At 46.3% G+C, this 15431-nt stretch overlaps 1 protein-coding gene across 1 annotated transcript in view; it reads right to left on the reverse strand.

The window, feature by feature from the left end:
* Positions 1–15162, reverse strand: part of BLK (BLK proto-oncogene, Src family tyrosine kinase) — a 34078-nt gene extending 18916 nt beyond the window's left edge. The window contains exons 1-3 of the mRNA XM_021540521.2: positions 14975–15162; positions 6349–6451; positions 3977–4025 (exon numbers count right to left, since the gene is read on the reverse strand). Coding sequence (XP_021396196.1) covers positions 3977–4025; positions 6349–6451; positions 14975–15054 — 232 coding nt within the window. The 5' untranslated portion in view covers positions 15055–15162. The remainder of the gene's footprint in view (positions 1–3976; positions 4026–6348; positions 6452–14974) is intronic.
* Between the last annotated feature and the right edge of the window lie 269 nt (positions 15163–15431).

Below are 15431 nucleotides of genomic sequence, written 5' to 3' on the forward strand. Positions count from 1 at the left end.
GGTTGGGGGCTTCCCCTTGAGGCAGCTCGAATTAGCAATGCACCCAAACTCTGTCTGCCTCCTTGAGAAAGTTGTTATCACACATCTGCTCAGACATGAAAGGGTTTGGTGCCTCCTGCGAGGTGTCCACCATCAGCCTGCTGTCCACACAAACACCCACCTGGTCCTCTTGAAAGGGAAAAAATGCAGTGATCACACTCCTGCTCAGAAAAATAGGAGCAAGTGTGTAAATATCTTCAAGCCCAGAATGGCTGTGTACTCCAGAAAATGAAAATGGAGTTTTGATCTCGAAGCGACTGACATAAGTGAAAAGAAATTAAATTTAAAAGAGAGACTACAGCAAGGACAAAAAGGGTTTGTATGCTGAAAAAATACGTAATCACCTCTTATCCCAAAAGAGGCACTGCAAACACTGCACACTGAAGTGAGCCAAAAGAAAAGCTCTCTCTGCCCGAGCTAGCAGGAGCTGCCATTTCATAATGAAAGGGGTTCTTCCTCTCCCTGACTCCATCATCCCATGAGAAACACATGGATTACACCGCCTTGGCCAGTTTGATCCACTCAGGCCACGGGAGGCTCCTCGGGGCTGTGAGGAGCTCTCAGATAAAGCTGCCAGCCCTGGACTTTGATTGGGAGCCAAACACATCCTGGCTCAGAGCTGCTGTCAGGAAAGTCTGATACCAGCAGGCTTTGCAGAGGCTGAGTGCCAGTTTGGTGGCTCAATAGGAATGATTCCACCAGTCCTCCCACCGCTGACTTGTCCTCATGGCCACAAAGCAGGGCTGAGACCGTGCCAGGGTGTCCCAGAGGATCATCCATTGGTTTAGAGCCATTTTAGGGTGGTCATGGTGTGAGTGACAACGTGCAGGTCACGTTGGCCAGCTGGGTGCACTGAGCTATGGGTTAGTGCTGCTGGGAACGGGGCCAGCTTTCTGTGTCAGCCTGGCATGGGCTGGTTAGAATCACTGAATCCTAAACTTGAAAAAGACCTTTGAAGTCATCAAGTCCAACCATTTAACCCAACACTGCCAAGGCAATCCCTAAACCATGTCACCAAGTGCCACATCCCTATGGCTTTTAAATCCCTCTGGGGATGGTGATTCCATTGCCTGGGCAGCCTGAGCTGAAGACTGGTAATGCTTTTTGTGAAATTTTTTTCCTAGTATCCAATTTAACCCTCCCCTGGGGCAACTTAAAGCCATTTCCTCTCGTCCTTTCACTTTTTTTTTTTTTTTTCCCTACCTGACTACAATTTGTTTTCAGGCTGAAAGTCCCCATGAGCCTCCTTTTCTCCAGGCTGAGCCCCCCAACTCCCTCAGCCTCTTCTCCTCAGATGTGCTCCAGATCAAGGCAAACATTTCTGATTAGAAGTTTTTAAATTCCTCACCGAAAACTCAACCTTTTCAGTAGAAACAACCCTTCCTTTTCCCACTTTCAAACTCGCGTTTCTGACAAGATTCCTTTCAAACACAAAACCATATTCAAGTAAGAACAACAAAAACAACCAAGAATTTTGGCATTAACTTTAAGATGCTGCAGAAGACCTCAGGTTCCAGAGCATGCTGACTTTCCACACCCTGAAACTCATTCCTGTTCATATTTTGGTCAGCAAGAAGCAAGTAAAAAGGTGGAGGAAGTTGTGGTTCTTCACCAGAAGAAATGACCTCGCAGAGACTCAGACTCCTCATGCTGTTGCAGGTTATTAAAATGCCTGAGGACAAGCACCCAAACCCACCAGTTCTTTCCATCACTGGGATTTAAATCCAGCTGTGAGCAGCTGGCAAGGCAAGGGCAGGGGTTATTCCACCTATTTTCTATGTCTTATCCATCCAATGCAAGCAAACAGCAGCTCTGCTGTGGAACTCTTGGATTTGCGGCCCACCATGGGCCAGGACTTTGCTGTGCTGGGGGCTCTGGGGGCTCAGAACTAAAATTTGGACTCCACAGAGACTTAAAACCAGCCTTAAAAACTTTGTGATTGCTCAGGGAATGGTGTTAAAATGAATGGGAGACACACCATGGAAGAACTGCCTGAAGTGAAAAAAGGATTGGTGATGCCATGTGCACCACATTGGATCCAGAGTTCTGCACCCCTTGCCTGCCTTTATGTCACTTCCATGAGGATAAATTTTGTCAGGATGAGTTAAGTTTTTGTTAAAAATAAGCAAATTAATGATTTCTGAGACAGATGTGTGAAAGCTGGAAAGTGTGAGACAATTTCAACAACTCCGGATCAGACAAAAACAAAGAAAAACAATTCAAACACAAGGAGAGCAAAAACAAAAAATCCACAAAAATTTTTAAAAAAACAGGAAAAGAAAGGGTTGATTTTACATTATATACCACACTTCCATAGGCAATAATTTTCCCTGATTGAATTTAAAGCGCTCCCACAGGATTTAATTAATCTCTCTGAATTTATTTTTTAAATGTGATGTGATTGCCTGGATTTTGTGCTTTCGCTTTTGATTCATTTGAATTGCTGTCACTTAGGAGAAGATCTCTGGTATCTCAAATATCTTGCTTGGTTCTTATCAGCCCATTTTGCCACACAGGGCACAGTCAGATGTACCATTATTTCAGGAAACTCAGACACTGTCAGAGAAAAATAGGAAGTTTTTCAGACTATCAGTGTGAATATTCCTCCAGAACTGGAACTGAATCTAATGAACAAAATTATTTTTGAGAGCTGAAAATGGCTAATATTTTACCTAATCCATTTTTTAGCTCTTTCTACTTCTGCCTTTGGGCATGAAGGAGAAGTAAAATCCCCTCCTTGATCACAATTTCGGCTGTGACTCTGACCAGAGTGGAAAAAACCTTGTGATAAAAATCCTGTGATAAAAACCCTGTGATAAAACTCTGTGATAAAATTGTGACAAACTGTCAGTCCCTGCTCAGCTGGAGAGGTAGGAGAGCACGGCCACTTGGAAATGTGCCATGAAAACAACTCTGCAAAAGAAAATACAGTTCCTGGAAAAATGGCATTTCCATGAAAACACACCCCAGATCACATGGCTGAAGATATTCACCTCCCACAAATCTGATCTCCATAAGAAAAGCGAAATTTGAAGAATATTTTGATGTTGCAAGAGCTCCTGTGCTTGGCTCATGGTGGGACCGTCCATCACCATCCATAAGACCTAAAAAGATCTGCCACTGTCATTCCACCCATCCCATTTATTCACCATCCCCCTCTTCTCTTCCCTCACACCATCTCCCCTACTCCTACCTTTTCATCCACGTGAAGAACTTTCATGTGTGAAGAACTTTCATGTGTTAAGAACTAACTGCCCTATTCCAAGCTTCCTCTATTTCCCCCTCTCTTCTAAATCTCTTTCTCTGTCCTTAATCTGCAGAATTTCTTTGACAGAAATGCACATGAGCTGCTGCTGGAGGCTGGGCAGAGGGAGCTGAGGGCTCCCTGCTACAAGACAATAATCTCCAAACACCATCTGTGACCCACAGATAATTGCAGAGGTGGATGAAGCCAACAGCCCGTCTCCAGGCAGGGGCTCTGTGCATCCTTATTTTATGCTCTTTCCTTTCTTCTCCTTCTCTTTGTAGCCTCTCTGATGCCTGCTATTTCCTCTGAAATTTTCAGCTGGCTGGATAAAGCATCCACGACTTGTCACACTGCAGACAGGGCAGAGAAATCTCACACAGCTCCAGGCTCAGACCTCCCTTTGCTCCACCACTGATGGAATCACAGGATTGGAAGTGACCCGGTTCCAAAGGAGAGGAGGGAGTGCTTTTCCCACCGGGTTTCTTTGATGAGCAGGGGAAAATTGGCAGCTGCAAGGACTTGGTGATGTAAAGTGAGTTTTCTGAACCACTCTGATAAACTCCTTGCCTGGCACGGCTGCAAATACAGAAACCACACGCCTGTGACATGATGGCTCGTCCTCAAACCCTGACATTTGGGGACCACCACCCTGCAAAACCCCACAGGGAGGCAATGAAAACAGAACCTTACCTTGTGCAGAGGCTTGGTTTAGATGAGGGCTGTTGATAACTTGTCTCCCCTGCGATAGAAATAGAAAGGAAAAAGGAGATAATTATCACTTTGCTGTGTTTCAGGAAGAACTGATTTCAGCTTCACAGACGAGTGGGATTGTGGTCCAGAGACCACTGCAGTCAGTCAGCAGCCCCTGTGCCTGGCTCCACAGTTGTGATGGCTTTAGCACATTTTGCACACATTATGAGGTGTTCATAGCTGTCTTCACAGAAAGCTGGAATAAGCCTTGGCTTCCCTCTGAGTTAAAGCAGAAATCTGCTGCCCCCTCATTTGGAGCCTGCTCTATCCAACCCCTGTCCACTGATGCCAGATTTAGGATCAGTGAGGGATGAAAATGAATGGTCCAATTGAGAAATGGCAATTGCAGAATTGTTTGAGGCAGACAGCCAGAGATGTTGTCTGCCATAATTGTCCCAAGGATCATGGGTATATGATACCCTTTGCTCAAGATTACATTAAAAAAGCAGAGGCGGTGACTGTAACAGCTAATTAATCAGAGAACTGTAGAAATCATAGAATATTCAGTGGTCCTTCTGGATATCCACTCAGGATATTCTATGACCCAATGATTCTATGATTCCTGAGATGGAAGGGGACCACAAAGATAATTGATCCAGCTCTGGGCCCTGCACAGACACCCCAACCATCCCACCCTGTGCCTCAGAGCACTGTCCAAATGCTCCTGGAGCTCTGGCAACCTTCAGGCTGTGTCCATTCCCTGGGGAGCCTGCTCAGTGCCTGACACATCTGGGGGAAGAACCTTTTCCCAATATCCAGACTAAATCTCCTCTGACACAACTCCAGCTGCTCCCTTGGGTCCTGTCACTGGTCACAGAGAGCAGAGTTTGCAGTTGCCCCCCCACTGTCCTCAGGAGGAAATGTAGATTGTGACATTAAAAAGCAATAGGTTACTGCAACTAATCTGGGCACAATTTAAAAATTTGTTTACTTTGTTCCTGGTTTGGTTTGGCCCTGCTGCTGGAACTGGCAAATTGTCCGTAGATCATTCCAAGTGAGCTGGAATGGAACCAGCTTGTTTTGGTGGATAACAGTTTGAAACTGGCCTTCACCGACCTTGCAGTGCCTATGGTGGGTGTTTGACCACATCGGGTATTTTTATACATGTGCAAAAGTGGTGAAAGACAGACACAGAACTAAAAACACCTCGTGTTTTCTGCCTGCACCACCCTTTGACCCCAGCTTAGCAGCAGTGCGGGGTGGGAGAGCTGCTCATCTGCTGCCATTTCTCATTTAAGTGGAAGAAATTTGGATTTCCCCTGACAAGTGATAGCCGAGTGCCTGTGGCAAAAAAATAGCTAATGGCAGAAGATGGTCAGTGATACTGTATTTATACTGATGGTGGCTCCTCTCCAGTGAGCTGGAGAGAATGAAATTTAGGAAAATAACATCTTCTTGGTCAATCTGACATCTGCTGTCATGCAAAATGGACCAAATAGCCATGGGAGAACTCAGAAATGAAAGTAAATGAGTGAAAAACATCTCCAGCTGTCATAAAAAGCAATGATTAGTAATTCCTCCCTTCTCCCAGGGCTCAAGATGGTCTTCACATGAGAGTTGTACCTCGAGTTTCTCTTGTGCTGGCTGCTGGCTGCAGTGCTGGCAGGGGCAAGGAAAAACAAAACAACTTCATGTCTTTTGGACAGCAACAGAGGTGAAGTGACTTACAAAGTTTAAACAGGAAGTTTGTCATTTGAGGTCTCCTAAATCCTTCCCCAGTTCCTTCCTGCTCTGCGTCCATGCCAGCAGAGGCTGAGGGAATGCAAAGGGAGCAGCAGATGCCCAGAATTTCTGATTCTCAGCTCACCCCAACACAGATTGGCTGCAGACCCTCTTTACTGAACCCGCTGAGGACTCACAGTGGTGAAGTTTCCATTGTGGTTTGTAGCTTTGAGTTTTAGTTTGAATGTGACCCATCTTGCAAGTTAGCAACATCAGCATGGGTTTCAAAGTACTGATGAGAAGATATTTCAATGCATAGTATTTTAAGGGTTTTAAATATACAGAGCTTCCTCAGAGCCCTTCCCACCCCTGTCCAAAAGGGATCAGCTGGGAGGACCAGGTTTCCCAGAGAAGCTGTGGCTGCCCCATCCCTGGAAGTGTCCAAGGCCAGGCTGGAGATGGACCTTGGAGCAACCTGGGATAGTGGAAGGTGTCCCTGCCCATGGCAGGGGGTGGAACAGGATGAGCTTTCAGGTCCTTCCAACCCAAATAATTCTGTGATTCTGTGATTCTAAATATTGCCTGCATAACTCCAGATATCAACTGATCTGTGAGGAGGATCCCAAAAGGACACAAAACCACAGGCTTACCTTGGGTGGGGCAGGAGGAGGTTTGCCCTTGGTTTTTGGATTGCCTCCAGAAGTGTGTTTCTCATTGGGCATCAGCTGAGTTTTGCTGCCAAACAACCCCATTCTGGAAGGAAGAGCAGAAATTGTTTTTAATGAGACTGGTTTTGGGGAAAGGTGCAGGCAACTGAGGGACAAAGTCTTTGCATTCATGAAGAACAAGCTGGAGAAAATCAGAATGCAGGATGATGGGACAGTGGAGGGAGTAGTTGCAAACCATCCTGACTACAGTCCTCTGCTACCTGGGACCTTGAGAACCCCATGACTTCTGTTCTCACATGACTCTGGTGTTTCCCAATTTGCAAATGAGGTTCAGACAAACACTCTAAGTCACCAGAAAAACAAGGAAAAGAGGCTCAATGACTGCTTTGGATAGGACCCCCTCCAACTCAGAGGTCCCCATCTGATACCGAACTTGCTCCAGAGCTGGGTGATGCCAGAGGGATGAAGATGGATTTATCTACAGCCCTGTGCTGAGCTGTTCAGCTGCACCAGGGCTTCAGGAGGGTCACACAGTCCCTGGCCAGAGAACGAGCCACCTCAGGCAGCTCAGGACTTTCTGCAGCTCCTGTCCTCCCACGCAGCAGGGCCAACACGCAGATGTGGCCGCGCTGTGCACGGAACCAGTCCCGCTGTTCCTCACATTTCAGCAGCACAGACTCACACTTGGTTTCTCCAGGAAGCCACAGGACCTCTCTGGCCCTTTGGAATTCTGTAAGAAGTTTTTTAAGTTTTTAAGGAATGTGGTGCAGCCTGCACCCATCCTGCCTGTAAAGTGTGGGTTGAGGGCTTGTCTCGTCCATCTGCAGTACTCTGCTACTTTTTAATGTGCTCTGGGTCCTCACAAGGTGTGGTTCTCCCAGATATCTTGGGTTAGGTTTCCCTCTATCCTACAGATGTCTCAGACCTCCTGGACACCCCAAGGATCACTAGACACAAAGGAATCAAACCTTTTCCTTGGATCATCATCTGGTCTTCATTAAGGTTTCCAAACTTGGGCTTGAGGGCTGTTTGACTTTCATCCTAGAAATGTAATTTCAGCTCTGGTCTGGAATTCGAGGATAATAATGGGTCTGGGTAGCCAAAATGGCCAAACTCTTCTTGGAGCCTCAAAAATGAAGGAGCAGATGAAGTCAGCATTGCTGAAGTGCAACATCCAGTGCCAAAGTCTGTCCCTCCCCTGCTTTGAACCAAAGGCTTTGGAAGGTGTGGGCTACATGCCCAAAACCCCCCAAAAAATTAAACCCTGAATACTCTTAGCTGTGCAGAGATACATTGATTCCTATTCCTGACAAAATACCTCAAGGTCTGCAGTGATCATGGAGGATAAGGGACCTCAGGTCCAGGGACACTCCCCAAATGTCAGTCTGGCACTGTCACTTGGTAGTCAGATTCCAACCAGTGTGTTCAGAAAAGCAAGCCAGACTCACAGGGGAAAATATTCCAGTAAAAGCAACTTTTTTTTTTCTTTTTTTTTTTTTTAATTTGCTTTCTAGCACAGATCTAATATTTCAATATCTGGGACTCTAAAATGAGGTTTCTAATGGAGCTACCACAATATATTAAGTTTTTTTTTTTTTTTTAAATGTCTTCTCCCTTCTGCTTTGTTTTTGTTATTACGGATAAGGTGTGTAAAATAGAAAGAATTGGTGAAATATTTCAGGATAGCCTGATACACACTTTCCCCTCATCCAAAACTTTTTCATCTCTGAGATTTCCTTTGACCTGGGTGTACAGATGGCCCATCCATCTGTCCCAGGCCTCAGCTCTGCTCCAGGCACTGACAGCACAGTCAGAGGGGGAGTTTCACCTATTAAATAAACCAGAGCAGCTCCTGCAGCAATTTCATTTTTATTTGGCAGCCTCCAGGTTGTACCCAGAGCTTGCTCTGCTTAGCAGATCTGGTGGTGCAATAGCACATGATTTGTTAGGGGAGCTTTTCCTGCTCTTCCACTCACAACTTTGTGCCAGGATTTCAGATTCTGCATCATTAAGTTTTTGCCATGAGAGTGGCTTGAATTTTTTTTTTTTTTTTCTTTTTTTTCCAGCAGCAGGGAAGAGCAAGGTATCATTTAAAGTCAAGGCTGGACGATGGATATATTTCAGCTATCACTCATTACCAACTGTGAAAGACAGAAAATCCACCCACATGTTTGGCATTGATTTGTTGTCCTTATTACAGTCTCATTGGAAAATCCTGGGATCTTTGATATACTCTGCTCCCAAATGAGGGGTAATTCATGCAACTGCCATACTTTTGGCAGATTTAGGGAATTTGAGATACAGCACGAGTCAGCAATTTGCTTTAACTGCCAGTTGTGTCACAAGGATGAACCTATGGGAGGATTGACACACCATCCACAGAATCAGGGATGCTTCTTCTGGGGTTTTCAGTTGCTCTCAATGCGTGATGGCAACGAAAGATATTTTGGCCATCAAATATATCCTCCCACACACATCCTCCCTCTCCCCTTCCGCTCTGTGTCAGGCAATGTAATTTGTTCAATCATAAGAACACCAGGTGCTCACATAATTAATGGAATACATTAAATTTATTATTATTATTATTATTATTATTATTATTATTATTATTATTATATTAGTAGAAGTAGTAGTAGTAGTAGTATATGCTTGCAATTATTTGGGGGCCTGCAAAAGGGTAGAAAATGCCGTTGGAGACTGGACCCTCTGGACCATCTGATCTTCCAAGATGGAAGGCAGCTTCTGAATGGGTCTCCACCCTGGCAAGGACACTTGCAGGACATCCAGCCCAAAGATGGAGAACTTTTGGGTGGGTGAGCAAAAGCTCTCAGTTCTGGTCAAATACACAGATAAATCCTAAGGTAGTTCCATAGGTGCTTTGTGAGTTCTGCAGGGCTAAAGACTGAAAATCTGTATATTTCTAGATGAACTTGCTTACATTGTAATGCTTTAGTTCATAGGCCGTGGACCAAGTCTGAGACAAAGTGGAGTGAGCCACACTTAGATTTCTTTAAGCAGTTTAGAAAGCGAGGAGGTCTCATGACTCAACAGGAGAAACTACGACCTGGTGACACTATAACCACTGCAATAGATGATGGAGCTGTTATTTAGATATTCACTGGCAATATTTATTGTATTATCTATAAATCTAATCACAATCATCCACAGCATGACTGTGTCCTGCTTCTCCCGCTGCGCCAAGAATCTTCTTTCAACTACTCTGGTACCCAGTGGTGGCACAGACCTGGAGGAACATCAACCTCAGCAAGTCCAACCAGGGGCTTGGGGCCATCCCATAGGGATATTGCAGCCCTTCCTGCACCCTGCTGGGACTGGGAACACCTCTCTGCAGCCTTGCACAGGCCCAGCTTTGTCCCCATGCATGTGTCAGAGACACAGCCGTGCAAAAGCAGCTCAGAGAGGGGAACAACACAGCCCACCTCGAGTCAAGCCTCCCACGAAGGTCACTCGTTCCCACCCACGCACAGAAGGGGTTTGAACAGCTCTGGGGATTCGCAGTCCCTACAAAATCCACCAGTCCCACCCTCCTGTTGTCTCCAACACCTTTGGCAGCCAACACCACCATCCTTTGGGCCAGCAGGTGTTTTACAAAACCCAAAATAATCCTGCAGACAAATGTTGCTGGATACAGCGAGCTGCTGGTTCCCATGTCACAGCTGGTGGAACCTTTGATCGTTAAAAAGTAATTTTATTTTCAAAAATAAAGGCGGCTGTGTTGAGTGTAGGTCATGACCATATGTTTTGCTTCTGATTAATGCTTTTAAAAACTACCTTCACAAAAAAAAAAAAAAAAGAGAAAAGCCACTTAGAGTAGTTCTCCCACCCTGTTTTTACATTTTTTTCCAGTGGAAATGAGTGCTGGTGAGACCACAATAACTCAGGAAACTATGGAAATTTTCTTTTGTGAATTTATAGTATTTGACATCTAAAAATGTTGGTTTTATTTAATAACTAAGAGGAGGGGAACTTTTTTTCTTCAAGCCTCCAAAACAAGTTATTTTTAAAGTGACCAAAAATCAAAGCAGATCAAGCAGAACAAAAAAGTTTTAAGGCAACACAAGGTTTTTTCCATATCCCTCTTCATCAGGGAATGGAGTGATAGGACAAGGAGTACAATGTTTAAACTAGAAGACGGGAAATTTAGGTCTGACACACGGAAGAAATTCTTCCCTGTGAGGGTGGGGAGGCCCTGGCACAGGGTGCCCAGAGAAGCTGTGGCTGCCCCTGGATCCCTGGAAGTGTCCAAGGCCAGGTTGGACAGGGCTTGGAGCAACCTGGGATAGTGGAAGGTGTCCCTGCCCATGGCAGGGGGTAGAATGGGATGGGCTTTAAGGTCCCTTCCCACCCAAACCATTCCAGGATTTTATGATTCTATATGCATAAAAGCATTTAGCATAAAGCAGCTTCAGAAATAAAATTATGGAATTCTTGGGGTAGTCCTGTGCAGGTCCAGGAGCTGGGCTCGATGATCCTTATGGGCCCTGTGCCACTCAGGATATTCTACAATTTTATGTGTCCAGCTTTAGCTGCTGCTAGGTGACAAGTAAAAAATATTAGATGTTCCTGGAAGAGCCAAGCTGAAGAAGCCAATAGACACCAGGACAAGGAGCTCTGTGGTGCAGCCAGCCCTGAATTTGTGGGACAGACCTGCAGGTCACAGAAACACCGGATGTATGGGCAGAACCTCTGAAATGGGCTGGGTGCCCTGACTGGGGAATGATAGAAAGCAATTTGAGCAGCCTTCACAGGGGTAGTTGAGTTGGTGGGTGCAGGTTCAAGTATTTCAGCAGGAATGAGTCAAGGGGAGCTCTTCAAAGATCATAGAATCCCAGAATATCTTAAGTTGGAAGGAACCCACAAGGATCATCAATCCAGCTCCTGGCCCTATCCAAGACATCCCAACAATCCCATCCTGAGCATCCCTGAGAGCATTGTCAGACACAAAGCTCTGGCAGCCTTGGGGCTGTGACCATTCCTAGGCGAGCCTGTTCAGTGCCTGACACCCTCTGGGGGAAGAATTTTCCTTAATATCCAATCTAAACCTGCCCAGAGTGTGTTTCACACCATTGCCTCAGGTTCAAAGCTTTGCTCATCTCATTTTTACAGTGAGACAACCTACTGCTGTTAGCTGCTTTCCTCTACCAGGGCAAAAGGGATCTGAAGTCATTTTTTATGAGAATCCAGCACCTTCTGCAAGAGGGATGTGGAGGACATGACGGGCAGCCTTGGGAGTGCATGGGCGGGTATAGGAAAGGAAACAAGACCAAATCGAGCAGAAAAGCAGAAGTCTTGGCTCACCATTTGCCTCAACCCCATGAAACTGCCATGGAAAAAGAGGTTAATATCGAAGTAAGCCAACAGGGTTTCACTCTGAGGGCAGCTCCAAAAAAAACCCCTAAGCCTACTGAAATCACAAAATTACCCCCTTTCCATCCAGATTCTGTGGTGGGTGCAACAAAGTGTTTTAACAGTTTAGCAAGATCAGATATTTTAATTCATTTTAAAACTTATGAATGTCTGTCTATTAAAGAACATATTTTTAAAAGGAAAGGGGTTCAAAAAACCTAAAAAAATTACCTTGAAAATGCAGATCTAGCCTATTATGAAGGCTTTTAAATGCTGGATTTCTCATTGCAAGTCCTCCCTTGTTCTGAAAGAATTGCTGAAATCAATTCACTTCAAATGCAATAATTTAAGTATTCCAGATTTGGATTTTTGCAACAGTGAGGAGCAAAAAAGTTCAGAAAAAAAATATCCTCCAGTCCTCAGTGCATCACAGATGCATTCAGTTCTCTTTCCCTCAATAAAATAGCTCTTCAGAGCATTTCCTGACCTGGCATCCTTGGATTGCTTTGCAAGACACAAAATTGAAGAATTACTGAAGATCTTGATGGATCAGCTCCTTAAATAAGAAGGAAGATTTGCTACTGAAGCAGTTTTTGCTGTGACCATTTTCTACTTCTGCTGGGTTTCGGTCAAGTCCTTTTTAGCTCATATTTTGAAATAATTTGCAGCTTCATTGCTAAGAGGAGGTAAGAAGACATCTCCGAACCAATGTGCTGTGCTATAAAGAGCACTGAAACCATGAGCAAGGTCTTTCTCAGAGGCAGAAGGTGGAGGCTACAGCCATCCTCTGTGATGTGGTGGCCAAAATCTGGCTACCCCATCCCTGGAAGTGTTCAAGACCAGGGTGGATGAGTCTTGGAGCAACCTGGGAGAGTGGAAAGTGTCCCTGCCCATGGCTTTAAGGTCCTTCCCAATCCAAACAAAACCATTCTGTGATTCCATGATTCCAGCACTGCAGGAAGTCACTCTGAAGAGCTGGAGAACCCAGAGCAAGAAGCATCGTGGTTCTTGCTGGGGAGTGAAGCCAATGTTGGGTTTCCATGTTGCATCCTCACTGGAGAACTGGGAATATCCTACTGGCAGCTTTCAGACCCCATTCCAGTCCTGATCTTTGTTGTATTTGTGCAATGAAGACTCTGTCAAGCACTCTGGTCCGTGTCAAAGGTCCTTGAAGGAAAGGTGAAGAACCCCCAGGAGCAGCTAGGCTCTCCCACTGAGGTGAGGTGCTGATGTTGGGGCTGATCCATCATAAAACCTCTCACACCTGAAGAACCCCAAAGCAGCTGTAGCTGCCTCCTTCTCATGGCCCCATCCTCCTCCTTCCCCATTCCAGTGCATCCCATCCCCCTGGCTTGGACTCTCTCCAGGTCCCAGTCTCGAGCACAGCCAGTGTGGCCAAATTGCCTTGGAAATATCTGTTCCCTGCCAGCCCAGGGCAGACAAACAAATCTGGGAGCTTTGTGGTCCTGTGATTTATCCCAAAGTGAGGGGTACGCATTTCAGGAGAGAGACTGAACCCCACTGGCTTCTTTTAGGATCTCCTGCTACAATCCAAGCCAGCTTTCCATTTATATTACAATTTATATCTACCCTAAATTTTCCATTTTTCTTAGGCCATCATTTGCAGGTGAACCTGGTCCAAGCAAGCGAACCAAGCAGAAAATCCATCTGCTCCAGGCCTTTCTGAAGAGCTGGGACAATCTATGGGAGAAGGCTGTGTGAGGCTGGGGGAGGTGTGGGAACGCACCGATTTCCAGAACCTTGAGTTTAAGCAGACGCAGAAAGTCTTTTGACAGGGAATTAAAAAAAATAATAAAGAGAAGAAGATAATAAAAGCTTCTTTCTCATTCCAGAAGAAGAAAACAGCCTCTTGTTGCCAGAGTGGTCATTCCCTAATCAAAACATCTGTCTGGAGGAAAAATGGCTGCTTACATTGAGATTTGCATCCCGCTGGAAGCCGACGGATGCTCGGCTGGGCTGCAGGAGGCTGCGGGCCAGGAAACAGAGCCAGGGATCAGGTCTTGGAGAGGGAAAAAGCAGGAGGGTAGACTGCTTTTCCTACCTCCCTTCATGCTTCCCTCATGAGCTCAGCCCAGGCAGCAAGGTGGGATGTCTGCTGGGAATGTCTCTGCAGGACTCGGGGGCAGTGGGATGCACTGGAGTGGGTGAGGAGGAGGATGGGTCCAGGAGAATGAGGCACATCCCTCTGGGTACCTGCAGCCACTCTGGGGTTCTTCAGGTGGGACAGGTTTTATGACAAAACCGCACTGTCCAACAGCACTTCCTGCAGAGCCTGGAATTTCCATCCAAATTTCAACTCAAACCTCTCTCTGCCCAGTGTTGGTGTGGGCCAAATTGTGGGTGGGTCCTGGGTGAGTTGGGGCACAGCAGGGAGAAATCTCCTCTGCAGGCCACCCCTATCTGACCAAACCGTGATCCAAACTGTGGTCCCTTGGCCAGAATCCCTGATGCTCCGTTCCACAGCACTTGGAGAACAAATCACAGGAATCTGTAGGCATGTGGGGAGGTCCTGGCCCTCCCAGCCCTCAGAACATGAGGAGATGGATGGGCTCCACACCTTTGTTTGTGGTCATCTAAACTTCTTCCCTGGGCAAGGCCCTTCCTGGAGGCCCTGCATCCCAGAGGATGACTTTTCCTAGGAAGAGGACAGTATTTTACAGGACCAGGAGGAGAAATGAACCTGGTGGCAGGCTGGTGCTCAGGAGTGCAGTTCCTTGGATCAGTCTCAGAGGGAATGATGCTCCCTCCCACCTCATCAGCAGAGGCAAAGGGCTGTAGGGAAGGATGTACATTCCAATTCCCCACCAGAACACCTCCAGCTGCATGTCAGGAATATCAATGGGATGCCAGAGCACTTCCCTACTCATCACAGCTGTGTCCAGCTCCTGTCAGCCTTCCCCACACATAAATCCTCTCTCTTCCCCTCCAGGCCCTGGGAGAATGGGGGGGATGGGACTGCCAGGATGTGCAAAGCTGGCACTTCTTTGTCCTCCCCTCCTTTTGCAGCAGACCAAGGGAAAAACATCCCTGCAAACCATCCCTCAGTGCCAGATCCAGCAGGCACTGGGAAGTGCCTCCATCATCTCCTTAACCCACAGACTGTGGGGAGAGGAAATAGGACAAGGAGGAATGGGAGGGTGGATGAAGACAGAGAAAAACCTGCTGGGCTTCTCCCCACCCTCAGGGGAATGTGGATGGGGGTGGGCTGTTCCCGACTTGCCTGCTTCCCACGCTGCTGCTCCGGGGGACACGATCCGAGGACGCACGAGCCACTGGTCGGACCCATGACAGATGCTCCATGGGGCTGAAGGCCCTCCCCAAATTTTTATTTCAGAGCTTTCTGGCTTCCACCACATCCACACCATCCATGAGACCGACAGCTTTACACCCCCAGATCGCAGGAGCAGCCTGGTTTTGCAAATGCTTTTAATGGGATTTCTTTTTTTAATCAGGTCTTTGTGTCAGAACTGACTCTTTTCTCCCCCCCTAAGGATTCTTTGCTCTATTTTGCTTATAAAAAAGATCACCTGGGAGGGGGTGGGAGCTGCACTTCCCAGACAACCTGGCCAATGAAAATAACAATGAGGAAGGCAAGAAACACAAAGAGAATTCAGACACAAACCCCAGCAAATGCCACAGGATATTAGCAGCTGTCATTAAAAGCAACAAAAATGACT

The sequence above is a fragment of the Lonchura striata genome, chromosome 3 (assembly GCF_046129695.1).
Source record: "Lonchura striata isolate bLonStr1 chromosome 3, bLonStr1.mat, whole genome shotgun sequence".
In the NCBI taxonomy this organism is placed as follows: Eukaryota; Metazoa; Chordata; class Aves; order Passeriformes; family Estrildidae; genus Lonchura; species Lonchura striata.